Source organism: Rhinatrema bivittatum, chromosome 1 (genome assembly GCF_901001135.1).
Source record: "Rhinatrema bivittatum chromosome 1, aRhiBiv1.1, whole genome shotgun sequence".
NCBI lineage: Eukaryota > Metazoa > Chordata > Amphibia > Gymnophiona > Rhinatrematidae > Rhinatrema > Rhinatrema bivittatum.
In genome coordinates this window covers 336,084,331-336,107,148 of record NC_042615.1, presented here as the reverse complement: position 1 = coordinate 336,107,148, position 22,818 = coordinate 336,084,331, and the positions used below count along the sequence as shown (strand labels likewise).

The window sequence follows — 22,818 nt, the reverse complement described above, 5'->3', positions numbered from 1 at the left end:
TACATAAGAGACCCTGACACTGGTTTGCTTCCATACCTGACAGACATTATTAACTCTAGCCTAGAACAGGATATTCCTTCCTGACACCCTTAAGTGAAGATGCATCCAATATTGAAGAAGCATAAGCTAGACCCTGGATAATATGAAAACTATAGGCCAATCTCAAATTTTCCATTTCTTTCTAAGAGTATTGAAAAAATTGTTTCGATACAACTCATTTCTTTTTGGAGAAAACTGCATCTGAAACAGTCTGGCTATCAGAAGGGCTACAAGCACTGAAACAGCCTTAACTACACTACTCAATGGTCATCAGTCTGAACCTTGATAGTGGAAGAGCAGTTCTTGCAGTATTCCTAGATATGAGCGCCACTTTCAATACTGTAGATCATCTCTTGATAAAACATTTGATAGAAATTGGCATCAGTGACAGTCCACTCAATTGGCTCATTTCTTTTCTCAGCAACACATCCTTTAATGTGGGATGGGATTCTACCTCATCTTCTTATTCTCTTTCTTGCGGAGTTCTTCAAGGCTCCATCTTGTCACCAGCTTTATTCAGTCTGTATCTAGCCCCACTGGCTATTTTAATTCAAAAGTCTTGGCTTCAACTACTACTTCATAGAAACATAGAAATGACGGCAGAAGACGACTAAACGGCCCATCCAGTCTGCCCAGCAAGCTATGCACATTTTTTTCTCATACTTATCTGTTACTCTTGGCTCTTAGTAAACTTTTGGTTCTATTTCCCTTCCACCCCCACCATTAATGCAGAGAGCAGTGTTGGAACTGCATCTATGTGAAATATTTAGCTTAATTAGTTAGGGGTAGTAATCGCCGCAATAAGCAAGCTACACTCATGCTTCTTTGTTTTCCCAGACTATGTAATTCAGTCCTTTTTGGTTGTTGTCTGTATATAGATCCTCTTTTCTTCATTCCCCCTGCTGTTGAAGCAGAGAGTTATGCTGGACATGCATTGAAAGTGAAGCATCAGACTTTCTCCCCTGCCGTTGAAGCAGAGAGCCATGCTGGTTATGTGTGAAGCATCAGTCTTTCTTCCCTGCCGTTAAAGCAGAGAGCTATGCTGGATTTGCATTTAAAGTGAAGTATCAGGCTTATTTGGTTTGGGGTAGTAACCGCCGTAACAAGCAAGCTACTCCCTGCTTTTTTATGAATGCAAATCCTTTTTTCCACATTCATTCACGTCCTCTAGACTTTATGGATCCACAGTGATCCATAAAGTGTGGATATAAAGCTGATATTCACAGATTGTGGTTAGTTTGAACTTAGAATCTTCTGATTTTTATGGCTAACAATTGTCTCACTAAAGTCACAGATTGGCTTACCTTTTCAAACTTAAAGTAATCTTGAATAAGACAGAGGCTCTATGTGATTACTAGAAGACTGGATCATCTATCTTCACCTTCCATGTCAGGATCTGCAATCCAGCTTAAAGACATTATTACTATGTTAGGTTTCAAGTTTGATTCTCAACTTAGATTTATCCCTCAAATCTCTTCTCTGGTGCAGCGTTATTACTTTCGATGCTTTATTAGGCAGTTTAAATCTTCAATATCCAAAAAGATCTCAACTCATTAACATACTCTCTGGTTTTAAGTAGGCTGGACTATTGCATCACCCTCTATCATGGTCTTTCATCTCAGTTGTTAAGCAGGCTTCAAATCATTCAAATACTGCAGCCAAACTGATATTTGGTAAGAAAAAATATGATCATGTCACATCCCTTTTGCAGCAACTTCATTGGCTGCCTATCTCACTGTTATTTCAGTTTAAAATTGGGTTCCTCGCATATAAAGTTTTACATTGGGGTACTCCAGTTTATTTTTCAAATGTTGTGACTGCATATCTTCCAGGCCGTTGTTTTCGGTCCTCCCAGCCAGAATTATTGAGGGCTCCTTCTCCAAATAGAATCAAATTAAAAGGCCAAGTCCCTTGTTCTTTCATCTTGCTCGCAGTTTTTGGAACTCATTTCTGTTGAATTTGCACCTTGAGAAAGACTTTAAATAAAATCAGGAAGAATTTAAAAACCATTTATGTTGGTTGGCATTAGATTCTTGTTGATTCAGTCTATTAGACATTAAAACTTCGTGAATATTCATTTTTGTTGCTCAGGTTTTATGAGTTATATATGCTTTTATCAGATATTATACTGTCTTGATATTTGTGCTCTATTTTATATATAATCTGCATTTGCTCTGATACATAACCTTTGTTTTTATTTGCATATTTTTATTGCAATTTTTTAATTTTTGTTTTACATGTGCTTTTTTTAACTGCAAATTGTATTGATTTTTCTAAAGAACTGTGATCAATCAAATATAAATTAATTATTCCATTTAATACAGAAGACTAAAATTCCTCTAGATCAGTGTTTCCCAACCAGTGTGCCTTCAGAACTGATCAGATGTGCCATAGAAAAATTACCACTGTCTGATGCTCAGATCAGAATAGCATTAAGGCTCTGCTCTCAGCACCCCACAGCAACGAGAATCACCAGCCGTGGCTCTTAAATTTGTAAGAACTCCTTTCTGAGGACATGAGTAATCAAGCATAAATCTTCCTGTTGGCCACAGAATGAGCCCTGAAGTGTGTCAATTAATGGGCAATATGCAGGGCATGGATAGTTGGGAGCCACTTTGTGCAGTGCGCACATTACATTCAGTACCACCTCATCTTCCCCATCTGAGGCCTTCTCGCCTCTGTTTTATCCCCAGACTGACATGCCAATCTAATAAATCAACACAGAAAACGGGCGCTCACTGTTGAGGGCCCCCGCTTTCCTAACACGGGCCCAGTCACCTCTCCTGAGCGTGCAATCAAATATTTAAATGAGGGGTCACGCTACCAAGGAGGCGCTAGGGACAAATGTGCACCCCTAGCACCTCCTCAGCAACAGACGCCGAGGAGAGGTCAAGCTGTCAGCAGGTTAGGAAAAGGGACGCTCAATTTTTACGAGCGTCCGATTTCCAAACCTGTGCACAGCCATAGGTTAGGAAAATGGATGCTCCTTAACTGACAGTCACTTTTCCTAACCTGACCGCCTGCCACGATAGTAAGTCAGAGGCAGGCATTCATTTCTGAGGGTAAAAATGTGCGGGTAAGGGCGCACCTTTTTTTTTTTTTATATATATATCGGGGGAGAATAGCTAATAGCCTCATCAACCTGAATTTGCACTATTAGTTTCACGGGGAAAAGGAGGCGCAATTTGGACGCACTTACCCCCTTATAGAATAAGGGGCTGTGGATGAACTGAATGTGACTCACTTGGGAGAAGTAGTTGTGCCCTGGCAGCTTAACTGCCTACACCGCACCATCTGCTGCACTTGTATACACAGGGAGCTGGGCTCATGCTGACAGGTTCATGTGCGTCTTTACCCCTGTTTTCTTTTGCTCTAAAATTTGGAAGAGAGACTGGTGATTCTTGTTGCTGTGAAGTGCTGACAGCAGAGCCCTAGGCCTAGGCTGGATCTGAGCATCAGACAGCGGTGACCTTTCCGTGGTACACCTGGATCAGGTCTGAAGGCACACCAATGTGTCACGACACACTGGTTGGGAAACACTGAAATACAATACCCAAAATAAAAACTGGACATTTTAATACATTGTATTTAAATAAGTTTGCTAGAGCATGGAAGGGTTGGATGATTTAAACCAGAATAAATGATGTAGAGTTTGCTAATTAACACTGACTCCTTTCTTTTCTGAAAATGTTCATTTTATTTTGTAAAAAGTTTTAAAATCATTTAAATCAAAATTATTATTATTTTTTAAAAAGCCACATTTTGCAGTTGTTGCCGGGGCATTGCTGCAAACTGGTGATCCTTGTCAGACATATTGTCACAAGGAGACAGAAGTCGAGTATGTGCAATGTGCTCAAGAGACTGATGTCATTTACTGACAAATATTGTCCACTTTCCATTTTTCACAACAGAATAAAAATTAACACTAACTACAGAGCTAAAAGCTTAAGTTACTAAGAGCCTTCTGTTAATAATCCATTCTTTCCCGGATATCTGTACCATACAAGATTTACTACCATGAACCAACAATGGAGAAAGCTAAAAATTCTGTCTGCACCATCCTGCATTTAATTTAAAGCACATCAACAGGACACCTGGCTGCTGATAATCACAGGTAAGCCTCTCCTACACTTCCTTTGGCTACATTTATCTGATTATCTACCACAAAATAACAGAGATAAACGCTACTCCAAGTGCTGTGGAACCCACGACCCCAACGGGTTCCGGAACAGACAGAGCTATCTAAACCCTCCATGGATTTACCTCGATTCCTTATTCTGCACTTATGAAAAAGCAATGAAAATACACATAGCCCACAGTCAGTAAATTCCATAAATAGCAAGGACTCTTCCTTGTAAAAGAACTTTTTCTCCTTTCATGGCTTGGCAGCATTTTGATGTGTGACTAAGGCAGTCAGGGCCAATTTCCCCACCCACGCACACTCCTGCAGAGCCAAAAACTAATGAATGCAAACAGCTTCTTTGGGCACCTGCCCGAATGAATAAGAAGCAGATCCTGATAAGGTATTCAGCAGGTATGAGGCTGCATCTAGGCAGAATGGGTACAGAGGAGAAGAAATTTTCCCTTCGGTTTTGCTATCCTCCAGGTGATTCGGAGGAGTTAATGCACGTCAAAAGCAGCATAATGAGGACAGCCTGCCATGGCGAGAACAACAGGGATTAATCACAAATGACAACACCCCAAAATTTCCAGTTTCATCTCTACTATCATCAAGTCCAAACTGGTAGATAGAACTTGCCACATAATTTGACAACCCTCCTCCCTCTACTCCCCTCCTCCACCCACTCCACTGCACTCCTCCACCCACTCTACCCATGCAAAACATCATTTACTAAGACTCACTTTCAATGCAGATAAATTGCGGGTGGCTGCTTGACTGCCTGACTGACTAGATTTTCTAGTACATTCTATAATTAAGTCCTTCACCACACATCAGTTACTGCCGAAGCCCAGAAGGGAATGCACAGAGTCCCGCGTCACCTGGTGGGCTCCACGGTATTGCAGGTGAACCCTCCACGACCAGCAGAGGTCTGCAGCAGTAGTACACTGAAATTCATAGATCTCCTAAACCACCCAATGAGGAGCTCCGTTAAAGTTAATGGAACTGGGTACACCCTGGAGAAACGCAAGGAGAAGTCAGCAGTGTGCGACATGGTGACTTACTTCGGTCCGGCAGACATCAGCGGGCAGCTCTCCTCGGTACAGAAGTCTGTGATAGTACCATACAGCATATTGATCTGGTTGAAGAAATCCACAGCTGCAAAATATCAAACATTTATTTATTTATTTATTTAGCATTTTTATATACCGACTTTCCAATAACAGAATTACTGATCAATTCGGTTTACATTTTAACAGAACAATAACATTGACAAGTAAATGTCTTACAAAGAACAGGTCGATATAACTTGGATAAGTAAATATGGGGTTAACCAGTAAAGATACATTGCCTAATATAGGTATAAGTAAAAGATACAGTGCCTAATGTAGGTTAAATAAACAGTTGCTAATTATAAGACTAGGTTATGTCTTCGACTGCCATAGATTAAGTGAGTTCTATAGATGATCTAAATAGCTCTCAGGTGGGTAATCATTGGCCGAGATGTTCCACAGGAAGCTATTATGGGAAAGCTTGGTTGAACAACCAAGTCTTGAGTCTTTTTTTAAATGTAGATGAGCATTGCACTGCTCTGAGTTCTGGTGGGAGAGAGTTCCAGATTTTGGGGCCCGCTGTAGAGAAGGCTCTTTTGCTTAATGCTGACTTCATCGGTAGTGTATGTAGGTTGTTTTTATAGGCTTGTCTTACTGGTCTGGAGGAGGTGTGGAATCGGAGAGGGATTTTGAGCTCGAGTGGTGCCAAGTTGTGTAGAGCCTTGTGGGTTATTGAGAGCACTTTGAATAGTATTCTGAATTTCACAGGTAGCCAGTGTAGGGTTTTCAAAATAGGTGATATGTGGTCTCTTTTATTGGACTTGGTTAAGATCCTTGCTGCTGCGTTTTGCAGCATCTGTAGGGGTTTTATGGCGTTAGCGGGGAGGCCTAGTAGAAGCGAGTTGCAATAATCTATTTTCGTGAGAATGATAGCTTGTAGCACTAAACGGAAATCTTGGAAATGGAGGAGAGGTCTCAACCTTTTCAAAACTTGTAATTTGAAGAATCCATCCTTTACGATATTATTTATGAGAGATCTGTAATTCATTTGATTATCAAGGATAACCCCTAGATTTCTGACTTGTGTGGACATAGAGCCAATGAGTGGAAAAGACCAAGCAGGTTTAATAATCAAGGCCAGCCTGCTCTGAGAATTTATGACACAGTAGAGATCAAAAAGGGCGGATGACAAGAGAGAGATCAGAGCAGACAAATGAATGGGAATATGGCAATACTATCCATCAACATACACAGTAAAAGAAGTCACGCACAGTGTCAGAGGCTGGGGAGGGGGATAGGTGGGGAAGATAGCTCTGCTTTACGTTGCTAAGGAAGAGGCCTGGGCCCAAGCTTTAGGAAAGATTTTGTGCCACTGGCCTTTGATTGCTGCAGACAAAAACTTCCTACCCCATGTTTAGCCCGGGATATTTAAAAAAAAAAAAAAAAAAAATTTGGAAAAATTACAGTAAGTACCTAGGGTTTGATTTGCTAAGCTTTTTTTCTATAATACAAAATGTGAGAACAGCCTTAGTAAATCAGGCCAAAAGTGTGCTAAAGGATTAAAAGGGGGAAAAGAGGAGTTCTTACAGGGACAGAGTAAACCAACCCAAGCAAAACAAGCATGGAAAAACTGTTCAGAGGGATCACCCTCAGCACAGCATAGGCCAGGCTTGCAGGTGCTCCAAAGTCCTTGCCCACATTTATTTATTTATTTAACACTTTTCTATACACATGTGCTCTAGAGAGTGGATTCATTTCTATGGTGAGAGTTATCTGGATAAAGCTTATATAAAAAGCAGGTAGTGTCAGCAACTGATAATTACAAATCAACTAATTTAAGGGAGAAATGTTATAACAGCCTACATACATTTGTGAGCTGTTACATACGCTGTTTGCTTTGAAAATTAATTTAACTTAATGCATGTAACAGCTCACAAATGTATGTAGGCTGTTATAACATTTCTCCCTTAGTTGATCTGTAAACAACCTACATATTTTGTGAGCTGTTACACCAATTTTCAAAGCAAATTTTTACACTTTGAAAATTATTCCAAGGAAACTACCTTCAGAAGTTTAACTGCTGCTACTTTGTGCAGAGCACATTTTCAGGGAAATTCACGCACATGCTTTTCAAAATTGAAAAAGTCTGCGAGTAAATACAAATTCTACCCAGACTCCATTCTCTGAAAATCTCTCCCGACACACTTAAAATTTCATGTACTGTATACAGAGGATATGCATGGACTTTTACACACATCATCAGCCGAGAAACTTTCAAAAGGGCCGCGTTACCCACAGAAATCCCTTTGGGCAATTTTGAAACATGACACAGGTCCGTCGGCAGACATACACCAACACGTATTACAACAATTTCCAAAGCCCAGTTACACAAGCAAGTCCACTTTGGAAATTATCCTGCACAACTGCATGCCCTATTTGGCGAGTGCAATTTTTCCCAAAAGATTTCATGCGTACCCTTCTTAAAATCAAGAAGTAGGCGCATAAGTCTGGATTTTCCCAGACTCAAATCCCTGAAGAGCCTCTTCCCTGTGTGCCTAAAAATATGAACATATAGGGGCTGATGCAATATGGTGTGCTGAGCCCAGCGCACTGTTAACGTGCAGTTGGACGCAGGTAAATTAGGCGCTAATCCCCTTATTGCATTAGGGGATTGATTAGCGCCTATTTAACACGCGTCTAACGCAGAGTGAATGCAATAGCGCTCTTCATGTGCAAATGCATGTGAATGAGGCTATTAGGCATGCACTCCCGATGCAAAAAGAAAAATGTGCGTCTCTGACACACATTTAACTGTCATCTATTAACGCCTGCCAGGAGCAGGCGTTAATAGATGTGCGCATCGAAAAAATAAGAAAAAAAAAATAAAGGATCGGACCCATCACAAAAACCAATGCAGAGTTTAACAACGTCAGTTTTCGTGGCTGTCTGCCCCTAAGGAAAATAGACGCCAATAAAAACCAAATCCCCCTATCAACCCCAACAAAAAAAAAAAAAAATCTCTCTCTCTACACCAGGTCTAATGCATAACCTGGAACTTTCCCTGCCGAACTGCCCACAGCCCCACACACACTTCACCTCAGCAGCGGCCCGCACCTATCGGACCTGTCCCGGCAAGCACCCACCACAAGAGGTCCCCGATACCGCGCCGCCGCTCTTCCCTTCCACTTTGTTTTATTTTAAAGAGGTGGGTTTTGTTTCAGTGAGAGGAGGGAGGCGGGAGTCTCTAAGTCGCATGTTAGCTTTTCCCGGACAACGTCTGCCACGGCCCTCCCCGCCAGGCACCGCCCCGCCTGATCCCTCCGGCGTCTGTTTCCTAAACAGTCTGGGTTCATGTTAGCAAGGATGCGCTAAGGGTCGTGAGCGACCCTAGCGCATCCTTGCTAACGCGGCCCCCTAATTTAAATATTGCATGGAGCCACCCTTTGGGGTGCCATGCGCGCATTAAGAGAGCACCCGCTTTCTACGCGCCTTTATTGCGTCGGCCCCATAGTATGCTTGTGTGTAATTTTGCACACGCATCAGTCTCGCGATATTCTAAAAGGCCATTCCTGTGGGAGACATTTTAGGGTTGAAGATTGAGAGTAATTTTCAAAGGCACTTCTGTGGGTAAAGTAGTTCTCTACCCACAGGAATGGCCTTTTAGAATATCGTAAGACTGATACGTGTGTAAAATTACACACAAGTATACTATATATATAGGCAACCAACAGATTTTCCTATGATACCAGAGAGATTTACTAAAAGTTAATTAATTTGCAAGATGCAACAACGAAAAGAAAGCCCGACATGAGCTATGCGTTTCGTTCACTAGGCACTGCGTCAGGGGCAGTTTATAAATCAAGACACCATATAATCCAAATTAAGTGAGTCTGAAGCTGAGCATGTTCATTTCATATATGAGAGAATTACAAAACTGCATACGTCCACACATTTTATTACAAACCTGCTTATATATTTAATATTTTTCCTATCATTTTCTATTTTAAAATCATCCCACACAGTAACAATTATGGCTTACCTCAATCTTGAAGGCTTATTTTTTAATCATTTTAAAAAAGAAAGGTATAATTTCTCCATCTTTGACCTGCCACAGGTAGCCAGTGTTCCAAACACTGCAAAGTTCAAACGTTTGGCACCAATAGTCACATGATGTACAGTGACCAATCAAATAGCAACACAGTAAACGATAGCAGAAAAAGATCCAAGTGTTCCATCCAGCCTCTTCAGCAAGTTGTTAAGGAGAGTAATTGCCACTCCGTGCAGGTTACCCCATTTAGAAATGTTACACCTAAAGTTAACTCAAGTTACTCAGTTTCTTCATTTCTATCCTTTAGCCATTAGAGATCTTCTGTATTTATCCCATACTCTCTAATTCCATCATGATTCTTGTCTTCACCATTTCTTCTAGGCAGGCAATCCATGCATCCACCCCCTTTTCCATGAAGAAATATTTCCTGACATTATTCCAGAGTTTACCATCCTGGAGTTTCATATCATGACCTCTAGTTCTTCAGCTTTCTTTCCACTGGAAAAGGTTTGTGTCTTGTGCATCATTAATATCTTTCAGGTATTTAAAGGTTATCAGACGTAGCCCTGCCAGGCATAAAGCCCGCCTGATCATCCTTAATGAGGGAGCAGATCACTGATTGTAGGCAATTCGCTAGTAATTTTGCCAATAATTTAAGATCTATGTTGGTCAAAGAAATGGGGCGATAGGACCCACAAATAGTCATGACTTTCCTGGGTTTAGGCATATCAAGTCCAGAGAGCATTATTAGGTTGGATGAGGAGGGTATGCAGGTTCAGGGTGAAGAGAATGTATTAAGAGGTTTACAACTGAGAGTTCAGTTGAGAGTTGGGATGATCAGACGTCTGAAGGTCAATGTAGAATATGCGGAACATTAGTGTTTTTAGGTCTTTTTTGAATGTTTTTAGGTCGTGTTGTGTTCTCAGGAATTTAGGTAGGGTGTTCCAAAGTTTAGGTGAGGCAATTGAAAAGGCTCTTTCTCTTGTGGTTGCCAGATGCGCATCTTTGATAGGGGGAATGTTTAAGTAACCTGAGTTATTAGAGCGTAGGTTTCTTGGAGGATTTTGAGGGATTATGTTTAGGGTGTTAAGACCTTGATGATCATTGTTTAGGATTTTGTGGATTATGGTCATTGATTTGTAAGCAATACGTGGACTGAGAGAGGAGAGGGATCTAAAGGAATTTAGAAAACGTGTAAAGATGCTTTTAAATAAGTGTTGATTATGTAATATTTTGTTTTATGTATATTTTAATTTTGTGTTGCCATGTTCATTTTAATTATGAATGTTTACCCTATGATCCACACCAAGCAATCAGAACACAAGCCTTTTAAAATAAATAAGTATGATATCGACCTTGATATGCTTATTTCAGATATTGTTCAAATTGTTTTAACTTTTGCACGACTGCTAAGAAAATGTATATTTTGTAAACCGTTGTGATGGTTCTACCGAATGACGGTATATAAAACTCAATAAATAAATAAATAAACAAACAAGAAAAATTTCCAAAGCAATGTACGTACATTGCAAGCAATATGGTAATGCTGCAGTCACCAAACAACCACTTAAATTGGTAACCCTTCAGTAAGCAAGAACCGGTGGATGTTGAAATCCTAAATGCATATTTAACACAGACCAGTTTTCCCGAATATGACTTTAATAAAGGAAGGAAGCACACATATAGTTCCTGACCCTTGTTCTTTAGGTCTGATCTCTAATAGAGACTTAAATAATGCCCTTGTGTATGCTAGAGAAATGAAATGCCTGTCTTGAAAAGGTAAGCTATAACTGTCACTATATGGAGAAATGTAGTCTTACCTGTTAATTTCCTTTCCGTGAATCCTGCTAGACCTGTCTAGATGTGTAGGTTTATGCCACCCTGCCATTACATGGAGGCAGAGCTTCACAATTTTTCACTGATATCACTTTTATAAAGAAGTGGTGCAAAAAGCATGGGATAATTACATTGGATCTCTGAAGAAGTGATGAGAATTATAATGCTAAATCAATTGGACGGATGGGCAGACTGGATGGGCCATTTGGTCTTTTTCTGCCGTTATGTTTCTGTGTTTCTAAGGCAATTTCCAGTATTTTTATGTCAAAGCAATGACGTGGAGAAAAACAAATAATAAACTACAAAAAAAAAACTTTGAACCTTGAAAAAACATGAGAGAAACCCCTCAATTCCTTTTTCAGAATTCTCCTACCGATTAGAAGGGAGGAAACAGAGAAAGCAGCCGAAACAGAGGAGGCATATCAAATCATCCAGTTCTCTTCATAAAGGGAGACTGTGAAATTACTGTGAGTCGCAAGTGTCCCTCATCCAAAGACAAAAATAAATTATAACTACTGACGTCCGAGGGGGTTCTGGACTGGTATAGCAGAATTCAAGGAAAAGAATTTAACAGGTAAAAGACTAAACTTCTCCTTCCAATGCTCTCAGTCTTACCTCACCCACCCAGGAGAGGTGTTCGTTTTGTCTTTGTGGTGTACAATTTTAAATTTAACATACCAGCTTTTCAATATGCACATAAAAAAATATATAAAGCCAATGGGCTTCTGAAAACAAAAAAACAAAAAAAGAGAAGCATATGGACTTGGTGTTCCGGCCTGGATGGTAGTTTGCAAAACAGGATTTATTTTTTTTTAAAACATTTTCCTGATTTGGAGGCAATAAATATAAGAAACTAATTTAAAAAAAAAGTACAGATCCTGTCAACTGTTCATACCCCAGGGCTTCCTTATAGGAGGCTGGCTACATTATTATTTCAGATGCAAAACTGGTTTCTTTGCAGGTTGTGATACCAAGTCTTGGATCAATGCAGGACGTCTATCGCTGGTTCAGTAAAAATATCACAAACCCTGCAAAAGTCTTCTCCTGGACCAATACAATCACTAGAACTCTACACAACAGCTATGAAAACAGCAGCAAAAGGATACCAAGAAATGGCTTTAACCAAAAGGAGCTAGACAGTTACTCCATGTTTATGAAGAGGAAATGTGCCTTCTCCACCAGCCCCCTCCCCCCCAGGGAACCAGTGCCAGGGAGAGATGGCCCCTACCCCAGCGATGAATAATTTACAGGCACTGCCCTATAAATCCTCCTGACTGAATTCCATGGAAAGAGAGGGAACCGCCATGGGTAACGCAGCACAGAGTCCTTGGCAATTTGGACAGGTCTGTTACCAGCAGCACTGACTTTTCATGAGTTATTAGAATCCAATATGAAGATTGGGTCTAAAGCCCTGACTAATGACCCCCATATTGACTTAGGGAAACAAACAGCTTTTCTCTCAGCTCCTGAAACCTATTGTGCAGAGTGACGGATCTCCTCCTTGGGACCAGGGGACTCCAGCTGAGGTACATGCAAGCAAGCATCCAACTGCTGGTCCATAGGTAAAAAAAAGAATATCCAGTAAGAGTACAGAGAGGTTGCTAATTGTCGGCATGAGTGCATATACACTCATGCTTCGCTCATCAGCAGGTTTACTGTGCACCTCACCAGCCCTCGCTCTCACTACCTCCCCCCTCCACCCCAAGGCTCTGCAGGATGGGTTGCTGCTTACTGTTGACGGCGACCCATTCGTTCAGATCTTCACCCTCTGGCAATGTGACAGCCATCCGCAGATTGCCGCTCCCCAGCGTGGCCTCCGCATGCTTCAAGAGCTCATACTGATGGGAGCCCTCAGGAATATTCTTCTTTGGTTTGAAGGTCTTCGAAGAGCGACCACCACTAAATTTAAAAACAAACAAAAAAAAAAGACACAGGTGAGACTTTTCAAACATACTGATTAAAACCTAATATCCTACTACAAAAACAGCATCAGCTGAAAGGGTAATCTCTCTCTCGTTGCCATGCCACTGAGCACAGCTAATCTTCCTTGGATTTCCAGTCTTACTGCCCTACCCCCCACACAATACCAAGGACAGAATTTCTCCAGAAACCAAATTCACTGCTGAGGTCTGCAAGACCAAGGAGCACAGATCTCCGAACCTTCTGCCGCAGCAAAGGCAGGGGCTCTGGCCTCCCGCAGCAAGGTCTCACAGCCGGCAGGACGGGGTATGCTGTATATTCAAGTCATTATTTTGAGACCTTAAGATGTCTCAAGACAGGGCAGAAACCAAGGAATTTACCATGTTACTTGACAACACCTGCCACGGAGGAGAATCCAAAAACCATCAACTAATTGACACAGGCTACACATTATTAATATTGAAAAGGTAAGATGCCTTAAATGCCCCCACTCAAAGTAGGTCTTCCATAGGACATCTAGGCATCCCCATCACAAGCAGAGAAATACAGGTACTGCTGTGGTTAATGAGGTGAATGAGGGGCTATCCAACTATGAGGGACCCAGGGAGGTAGCACACATAGAAGCACAGTAGTAGTTGGCAGATTCAGACCTCTTGCTCCATTAAAATTGCCCAGTTCCCTCCAGCTAAGATCTCTGGTCACCTCCCTCCCTTGCCCTTTCCGTCACCCCTGTGTCTGTCCCAAGCATGACTGAATTCTGTCACCCTTTTATTTTCTACTACCACCTCTACTGATAAAACTATTTCAGATATCATTTACCCTCTCTCCGGGGCCGATGCAATAAACTGCACTCAGCCTAGTGCACGGGTCTATGCGCTGGACTAGCAGCTGATGCACTACGGAGATTAGCGTGTCCAAAATGCGCACCCAAATAAATACGTAGCCGATAGCGCCCATCCCATGTAAATTTCATGTAGATACGACTATTAGCTACTCCCCTGATGCAGGAAATTGCTGGGTGCCCAATGCACACTTTTTAACAAGGCAAATTTAACTCCAGTCCCAGTAAAGTCAATTCCCGAGCCAAAAGCTCATGATAAAAAAAAAAAGAGATACAGTCCTCTGAGTGTCCTCCTTCTTAGTTTCGTTGGCTTGATTTAAAAACAAAAATTCTTCTAGCCGCACAATTTAGACGCCCATAGCAAAGGGGCGCTTAGCCATGGGCGTCTTCAGCAACCTCAGCAAAACAAAGAAATTGGCCAGAAGAAGCAGGATAAAAACAGATGCTCGTATTGAGCACCCATTGCAATTGTGGGAGCCTGATGCATTTGAGCGCTAGGGATGCACAATTCTCCCTTAGTGCTCCCTTTTTCTTTACGCAGTCCCTCATTTAAATACTGCGTCGGGTGCCCAGGGAACGTGGTTGTGCGCGCTTTAGGAAAATGGGTGTTCAATACAAGCGCCCGTTTTCAGTACGCATCTTATTGCATCAGTCGCTGTCTCTAAAGCAGCATTTCCTCTGATCCTCCCACCTTCTAGCCTCATATTATAATCCTTGTACCTCAGCTTGTTCAATGGAAATGGTCCCTGTCTCATGCTTTGTAGAAGCTGGATAGATTTCATAATGTTTTTACTAACCCTTCCTTTTATTTATTTATTTTTTTCCCTATAAAGCACATTTTGAGTGAGGGTGGAAAAATATTTACAAACCTATCAGCCAAAAAATGTTTTAGGAACCAGGAAATTTTTGTTGCACTTTTTGTGTGTGTGTGTGTGGGGGGGGCTATTTTGGGGGGATTTATGACGATATTTTTTCTCTAGTTTGTTTTAGGGGGTTGATTTTGTTTTTTTTGTTTTTTTTAATTACTTTTGTTTGTTTTTCCTTTGTGTTTCTTTTTGGCTTTCCCTCCCATTCCCATCCAGCATCTTCCCCTCAGGCTGCTGGGACAAGTCACCGATTCCACTTGGGAGTGCCCTACTGCCGCCATGCAGAATCTCGTCTGTCACGGACTACGGCCTGAGTATTAGGTGCTTCGGTGACCTGATGGCTTGGTATTTTTCCAGCCCTGATTTTGGAGTCTTCTTCATGCAAGTTTTGTGCTGTAGCTCGTTTACCATTTTGGTAGCCCTTCTCTGAACTGCTTTCTATCCTCTCGATTTCCGTATGAAAATACAGCTTCCAGACAGGACCAGCTTTAGGGATATGCATCCTGCGTGGTCAGACATGTCACCACCCCTTCAAAGGCAGTGTGGCAGCTTTAAAAGGGGCACCACTACAATGCTTCGGGGAAGGTCCCCCCTCACCCACGAGGAACATGATTCTCTATTGCTTCAGGAGAGCGGGCACAGCAGCGGAATTAAAGGAGCAAAGCGCCTCTCACAGTGTCCAGGGGACCTCCCCCTTGCCTCGGAGAGCAAAGTGCTGCTATTTCAGGGATGCTGCGATGGCTTTAAAGGAGCACCTCTACTTGCAATGTTTGAGGGGGGGAGGGGGAAGGGTGCCCCCTTGGTCAAGAAAGATGCCTATTCTCCTTGTATGCACAGGGCGCTACAGGAACAAAAGCCAGCCCCTGCATCCAAAACTGAACGCAGTGCTCGAGCACAGATCCACGTTTTACCTGTGAAAATGGCTTGGATTATTGCCCTCTCCGTGACTAATGGGATTTTCTGTCTCAGATGCACGATTCTACAATTTCTTGAATTAAAGCGCAACTTCCACATTCTTGACCATTCTAGTTTGGGGTTTTTTTTCCCCAGCTACATTTCTAACCTCCCCCCTCCTATATGTGTCTACTCTGTTACAAATAATTTTTGTCTCATCTACCAACAGGCATATTTAACTTACAAGTCCTTCCACAACAGTGCTAATAAGAGATATTGAAAAATTACCGCTCAGTGTGGCAGTCAAAGTTCTAGAAACTTTGACAAAAGTGTTCCGTGACAGGGCTCCGTCTGATGACGTCACCCATGTGTGAGGGCTTCCATCCTGGGAGAACACAAATGACCACCACTTTTGCTTAAAAACTACCTCTCACAAATAACTTTCTATCCTACTCCCCTACTAGCTAATTTGTTTCCCAGCCTGTGAAGCAGGAAGTTGAAGCAGTTTTTGTATCACATGCTCCAGCCCCCCATTTCCCCTGTACTTCCTCTCTGCCAGCTGCATCAACAGCGTGACCACAGGCACACCAGAGGGCACAGGGCATAGATCCCTCACGGCAGCTGAGCAACTCCAACTAAAAGGTAGCCCTGGGTGTGGGTGCAGACAAAGGCATCTAGTATAGCACTGCAAGTCATTTTCACCCCCACCCGAGCACTGGGTCGGCAGCTGCTACCAGATCTTTACTCTCAATGCTATTAACACTGACTCTGGGGAAACTTCTTTTGCCAACGATGACAGTTTCTGAACATATTTATCTGCTCAGAAAGAACACGAGTACCCAGTGCCTCCTACCGTGGAGAGTGACTGCCAGAGCACGTGTCTAGCACCGGAGAACACCAGGGCTAGGAGAGGCAGTTAACAGTTATGGAGAGATTATGCAGTAAGTAAGGAAGCAATAAGCAATTAAGTCTGACTGTCATTAGCCAGCACAAGACCATGGTTGGGTGAAGAGAGGAGAGAAGCAAAGAGGGAGAAGCTAGTGGGACAAAAAACAGAAGACAAAATATTTAAAATGGAAAAAAAAACACAGTGCTTCAGCTGTTGCAGCAGGGAGCCCCAAGACTGACTGCTCAGTGCACCCGAGAAAGCACAACATGAGGCTCTCTGAGCAGCTGGAGGGCACTTTCAGCCTCACACTGCTATGACAGGGCAAGCACTTCCTTCTCTTCTCATCCCTAGCTATTGCATCACCATCCCCCCTCCCCTCCTGCTGCTGCTGCTCTGATCAACAGGTACCAAAGTCTACACCTGTTCTGCAAAGCTTGAGCCACTATCCCAAAGTAAATACCATCTGAAGAGGCCCCAGGAGGGCATGAAAGGGAACGTCAGGCCAATAAAATCTAACTGATCACCACCTCTCTGGAGGTGCTTATCCTTTCAGGGACCAATATGCCAACACATTCAAATTCATACATGAATACACATAGCAAAAGCAGGAAACGAGGGTGCAACAGAGAACCTTTTTACAGTTACCTTCCCAATACCAGAGTGTGCGTACATAAAAAAAAAAAAAAAGGAGACACAAAGAACATAGGTTCGACTGTTACAACAGATAAAAAACGCTTGGCAATTTATCCTAGTCTACATGTAAACTAATGATTACAAGCTTCAACATGAAAATGTAAATTTGGCTAGTGTCAGGGATTTTGTTGGATTGACAATAAAAAATGTTTAAAAAGTTTAAAAAGTGTGCCAGTTCACCGGGGCCGAGCTGCCACAAACCCAGATGAGAGAGGAGTCACCATACTGCATAAAAAGACAGCAACAGATTTAGGATTCTGCCACCCTTAGGAACAGCTGGTGCAGTCACCCCTTGTCCCTCCCTCCTCTCCCCGAGACGGGACACAATCTCCTAGATTCCTGTGGCGGGTCAGGGTAGAATCTGTGGCAAAAGTTAAAAAAACAAAACAAAACTCTGAAGCAAACTGGCAAACATTTCCATCTTTTATTTTACATTATAGAAATAAAGGCATTTTCCAGTCTAATATTAGTATAATTAATTTTCTTTTTACTGGATGAAGCAAAGGATTCTCAAGTAATCAGTGCAGGGAGGAGATCTCAGGGGTGGGGAGAAGAAGGGATCAGGAATGTGGGGAGGAGTGTAAGAAGAAAAGAGAATAGAGATGGAGAGGATGGGAGATGGGGAAGAGGGTGGAGGAAGGGTTGGGAGTGGGTTCCAGGATCGTGGAAGGAGGGAGAGGTAGGAAAGAAGGGAGGTACCAGGACCGGGGGGGATAAAATCCAAGATCGAACCAGGGAGGATGTGGATTGCAGTGTGAATTGTTGTAGGCATTTGCCACAGGCCAAAATGTTTGTTCAGGATAAGAAACACACCATAATGTTGGACACATTTCAGATGTGCCCCTGATGCAACCTTCCTGGCAAAATGATCTGTCATCTTGGAGCAGTATTTTCATGAATTTTGAAACTACTTAATAGGACTGTGTATATCATGAGATGAGGACTTTCTCCATATTAAGCTAAGTACTCTTAGTGCTGATTAGTTTCCTTTTTGCATTACGTTAGCCTGAAAAGATCATTGTTTTAATATTTTGCATTATTCACGGGTTGCAGAGCGCATTTAAAAACAAAAACAAGTAGAGGTTTTTCTGACTCATGATCTTGCAAATTGCCATTAAACCTAGGACCAGCGTTTTTCCTCTTCTAGACTGAAGGAGTAGCCCAGTGGTTAGAGCAGCAGGGCTGGGAACCAGGGAAGCCAGGATTCAAATCCCACTGCTGCTCCTTAGTGACCTTGGGCAAGTCACTTCACCCTCCATTGCCTCAGGTACAAACAGATTGTGAGCTCTCTGGGGACAGGGAAAATATCTAACTGGATGTAACTGACCTTAAGTTACAATGAAAAGGCACAAACTAAATAAAGTCTTTCCAGATTCGGCATCTGAAGTCTTCGCCTTGTCTCTTTTGAGAATCCCCTCATCTTACGCACTTGACACCAATCCCTCCTCTCACATACACGCGCGAACACTGCCCCCTATCCTTGTTCCGCCCTCTTTCACTCCCAGTCGATCCCTCTCTCATCCCTCAGTCTCTTCTCACCATCTAAAGATCTCTATTCAGCCCTTCTTAACTGCCCCAAAATGATTTCCCTTTGCTCGTCAGCAGGATGAATTAGCCAAAATGCATGGGTAACCATCATCCGATGGTGCAAAAAAATGGACCTTGATCTCAGACTTCAGTAAAAACTTGGGTGCTCTTCTTGGTACTCACCTATTGCCACAAGTTTCCGCATCATACACAACACCTAACCTGAGGCAGATCCAGAAGCCAGCACCATGGTGCGATAAGGAGGGGGGCGGAATATGGAGCCCTCCCATGCTAACAGGGCCACTAGGGAGAAGCTTCCTACCCCGACTTCTTGCCCCAAGAAGCAGACTATGCTTCATTCCTAGTTGAGGAGCAGCTCCACTACACGGCTTTGTGCAGAGGCTACGGGCCTTTACCAGCTAGCATCTTCCAAGTGCAGTCCTGCTGCACCCTTGGGGACATCTGACCACAGCTACAGCACTTGGAGATATGGTCCAGGCCAAGCAGTAATCAGGGCCTGCTCTATGGCAAATGGTGCCCTGGGCGAAAAGAGTCTCCCTCTTCTACCCATCTGCTGGTGCCCCACCACACTCACACAATTCATTCACTGGTAGTCTAGTGGTCTGCCCCCGAATCCCTCCTTACCTACAAGAAGATTCCCTCATAGTCTAGTGGCAGCCCTGAGTGCCTCTAGCTCCGGGCTGGTCAACGCCATTTTCCAAAATGGCATCAACCAACCTCTGCCCTCATTACTGCAGGCTTCTTGGCCTTTGATTTTTCCATCAACATCTTTTTGTTTGTTTGTGTTTGGGTTTTTTTTAACTTACAAATTCTGGTTGAGGGGCTGCAAGGCAACAGCAGAAAAACAAATTAGAAACAATGAGGCAAATAGATACACTAAGGCCCAAAAAGTAGAGAATTTTTTATTTTTTTTTTTTGTAATCACTGTTTTTTATTGGGTGATTCACAAACAGGATAGGATTTTTAAGAGACTGGGACACATCTGTGAGGTAGCTCAGACGAAGAAAGCCAGAGGGGCTCATAAGGCGCTGTGTGTACGCTGGAGAACTCCCGCACATGCTCAGTGAAGAACTCTCTACTGAGCTCTGGGTCTGTGCCGACACCATCAGATAACACCACCCACACATTATGGCTAATTCGTGCCTCCCTATATCATTTCAAAGAGACAAGATGTTTAAAGCTGCAGTACAAATGTAGCACCATACACCACTGTAGGAAGAAACCGTGCTTCCAAAAATCACATAACCACATTTTTCTACTCAAGGTTGCTTGCCAACCACTGAGAGTCAGAGCCTCTCACAGCAGAGCAGGCAGGGGAGGAAAAACCGCACTTGCAACACATGCCAGTGTTGGCACTGCAAAAATCCATTCACGTTACCACATATATAGCGCACACAGCACTGCTCTTTTGGCAACAAAAAGCCTGCTTTTTCTAATAATTGCATTCTTAGGTATTACCCCTTTTGCTTTTCTTCCTCTCCCCGAATTGAAACTGCCAACACCAACCAACCCACTGTATTCCAGTTACTGCAGAACCACTGCAGGAGTGATAAGACCAGCAGGAGATGGCCCTACACCAGTACCTTAACACTCCTTAGAAGTTTGTATCTAAGTATATAGCATCCACTTTCTCCTCTGACACCTTGCGAAAATGAGTCTCCTACGCACATCCTGCTCTGACAGATGCTACTCATGTGCAGAATAGTTTGGCTAGCTTTCCCCCCCCCCCCCCGGCAATACACACAAACACACACACACGCTGCATGATCCTGTCCAGTGGGTCCCACTTCTCCTATGCACGCACACAGACAACTGACAATAGCTGGAAGTGCAGCTAGGCCCGCTGCCAGCATTGTATAACTATAATTAGACATCCTGATGGAACACTTAACAACTAAAATAACTTGTTCTAATGAGTTTGCTTGCCCCTTTGTCTTACAGCAGCAACCAGCTACAGACAGAAAGATAAAGGAAGATCCGTGCACAATGACAACCACCCCACTGCTTTATAAAGAGCTTTTCAACAACCTCAGTCAAGATGTCTGCAGACAGACACCTGTCTGATAATAACCACTTGCTAGGCTGTTTTGTCTCTATCATTAGTCTTTAATCACAAGATAAATGTACAGGAGGTGCCAGTGACTATCATGCCTGGGAGACCACACAATGCTGCTTCATTACCATCCAGGGGAGTGGGCACCGCACAGGCAGGGATCCAAGGTCTGGTCAAAGCTCTAGCCCCTTGTTTCTTTTTTTACTGGACTAGTGCCCCTTACTAGGGGGAAAAACTCCCACAGTAAGGAAACATTTATCTGCAGCCCATCCGACCAAAGCACCAAGTTCTGCATCTTCTCGAGGTTGTGTGTGCTACATGCTGAGCTCGGCTCAGCCAGTGAGAATTGCACCTGCTTAGCTGCTTTATGAGTAAAGACAACACATGTTCGACCCCACCCACCAGTGGAAATCAGTGCGCAGGTCAGAGAACTATGGAAGATTCTCCTGAAATGCATGGAGGTCACCTCGCTTTGCTGTTTGTATTGCTTGACACATGCTACTCTCCCACTCTCCAAAATACGCAGGTACACAACTTTTGGATTATTTTATATACCACACACAAGAGCTCTTAGAATGGCATACAGAGTAAAGGACAGTGGAATCATACAACCACATCAAAGACTATAAAAATAAACAGGAAAAAAAAAAGTCCACAGGAGTCTAAAAAAAAAAAAAAACAAACAAAAAACACACGATACAATATCTGGAAGAAAAAGTGGATATTCTGTTTCAGTCTAAAGGAATCCCAAGAAGAAGCACTCTGCAGCAGTGAAGCCTGGAAGCACTTACTCTCTTGAGCTTTCCAAAAGCTAGAAAAGGTTACAAATTTGGTACACTGCAGAGTCAAGAGGTCACTCTTTAGCATATCACTCATCCAGCTTAAGTTGGATGTCATCAATGGCCACCAAATTGTACACCTTGTCAAGGAGATAGGTATCAACTCTGGAAAAAGCCATTTCCCTTCTCCGATCTTATCCCCTTTAAATCTGAATCATCTGTCTCTCACCACCATCAGTTGCATAAGCTTAGGAAGAGATCAGAGCTGGGGTCGTGCATGCTAATTTAATGTGAACAGGAGGTCCTCAGATATGAATAAAAGCTCAGCCCAGGACGTTTCAGCTGTTCTACCCAAGGCTAGACATACATAATTTGGTACTAGAATAATAACTGCAGGTATATGATGAATTCGTATGTACTTAGTTTCTAGACATCATCATATTTATGCAACAGAGATAGCAAAATGTCACCGTGTAACATTGCAGCTGGGTAGCAGAATTGTTCCTAGGCAGACCGGAGAAATAAACTGGCACGTCCTGGGCCCCTGAAGAAGCTGTCAGAAACACGAGCCGTGTCAGGCCGGGCCATCGCCAGTCAGCCAGATATTTCCGCTGCACCGACTATATATGATAAGTGCTACCTTATATTTCTGCCTTACATTAGGTGATAATAAGCTAAAACTATATAAAAAATACATACTGGAGTAACCTATGATTATAATAGTGACGGTTTGGTATCAAATTGGTATCGAAGTGACCGCACAAGTACTGTATGGCTGACAGGGCTGTTTGAATTGAACAAAGCCCGCCATTTTATATGAGGTTAACTCCAAAAAAAGATAAAAAATATAAACTATACATTTTGCTATCTCTGTTGCATAAATATGATACATAATTTGGTGCCAGCAAGACCTTGCTAGGGAAGAGCCCCATTCTGACTATTTGAGACCTCTCTATAAAAAGAAGAGGTGATCTTTTGTAAAGATCACTGAACATCCCCACCGTCCGCCCAGCAACACAGTGTGACCAACTGCGGATCTGATGGATCTTTCATAAATCACAAAATACCACGGTTCCCTCTAAGCTGTGCACACACAGGTCATTAACATTATGCTTAACTATAAAAAAAAAAAGAAGTCAATTTTATTTAATTTGATGTCTATTTATTTAAAGCAAATGATATGCTGAAATAATGTAGAATTATTTTTATTGAAACAATACTTGCTCAGGCACACTTGGCT

At 42.6% G+C, this 22,818-nt stretch overlaps 1 protein-coding gene across 1 annotated transcript in view; it reads right to left on the bottom strand.

Annotated features, from left to right (window-relative positions):
* Positions 1–22,818, bottom strand: part of MOB1B (MOB kinase activator 1B) — a 125,512-nt gene that overhangs the window by 37,089 nt on the left and 65,605 nt on the right. The window contains exons 2-3 of the mRNA XM_029598683.1: positions 12,828–12,994; positions 5,224–5,317 (exon numbers count right to left, since the gene is read on the bottom strand). Of these exons, the coding sequence (XP_029454543.1) occupies positions 5,224–5,317; positions 12,828–12,994 (261 nt within the window). The remainder of the gene's footprint in view (positions 1–5,223; positions 5,318–12,827; positions 12,995–22,818) is intronic.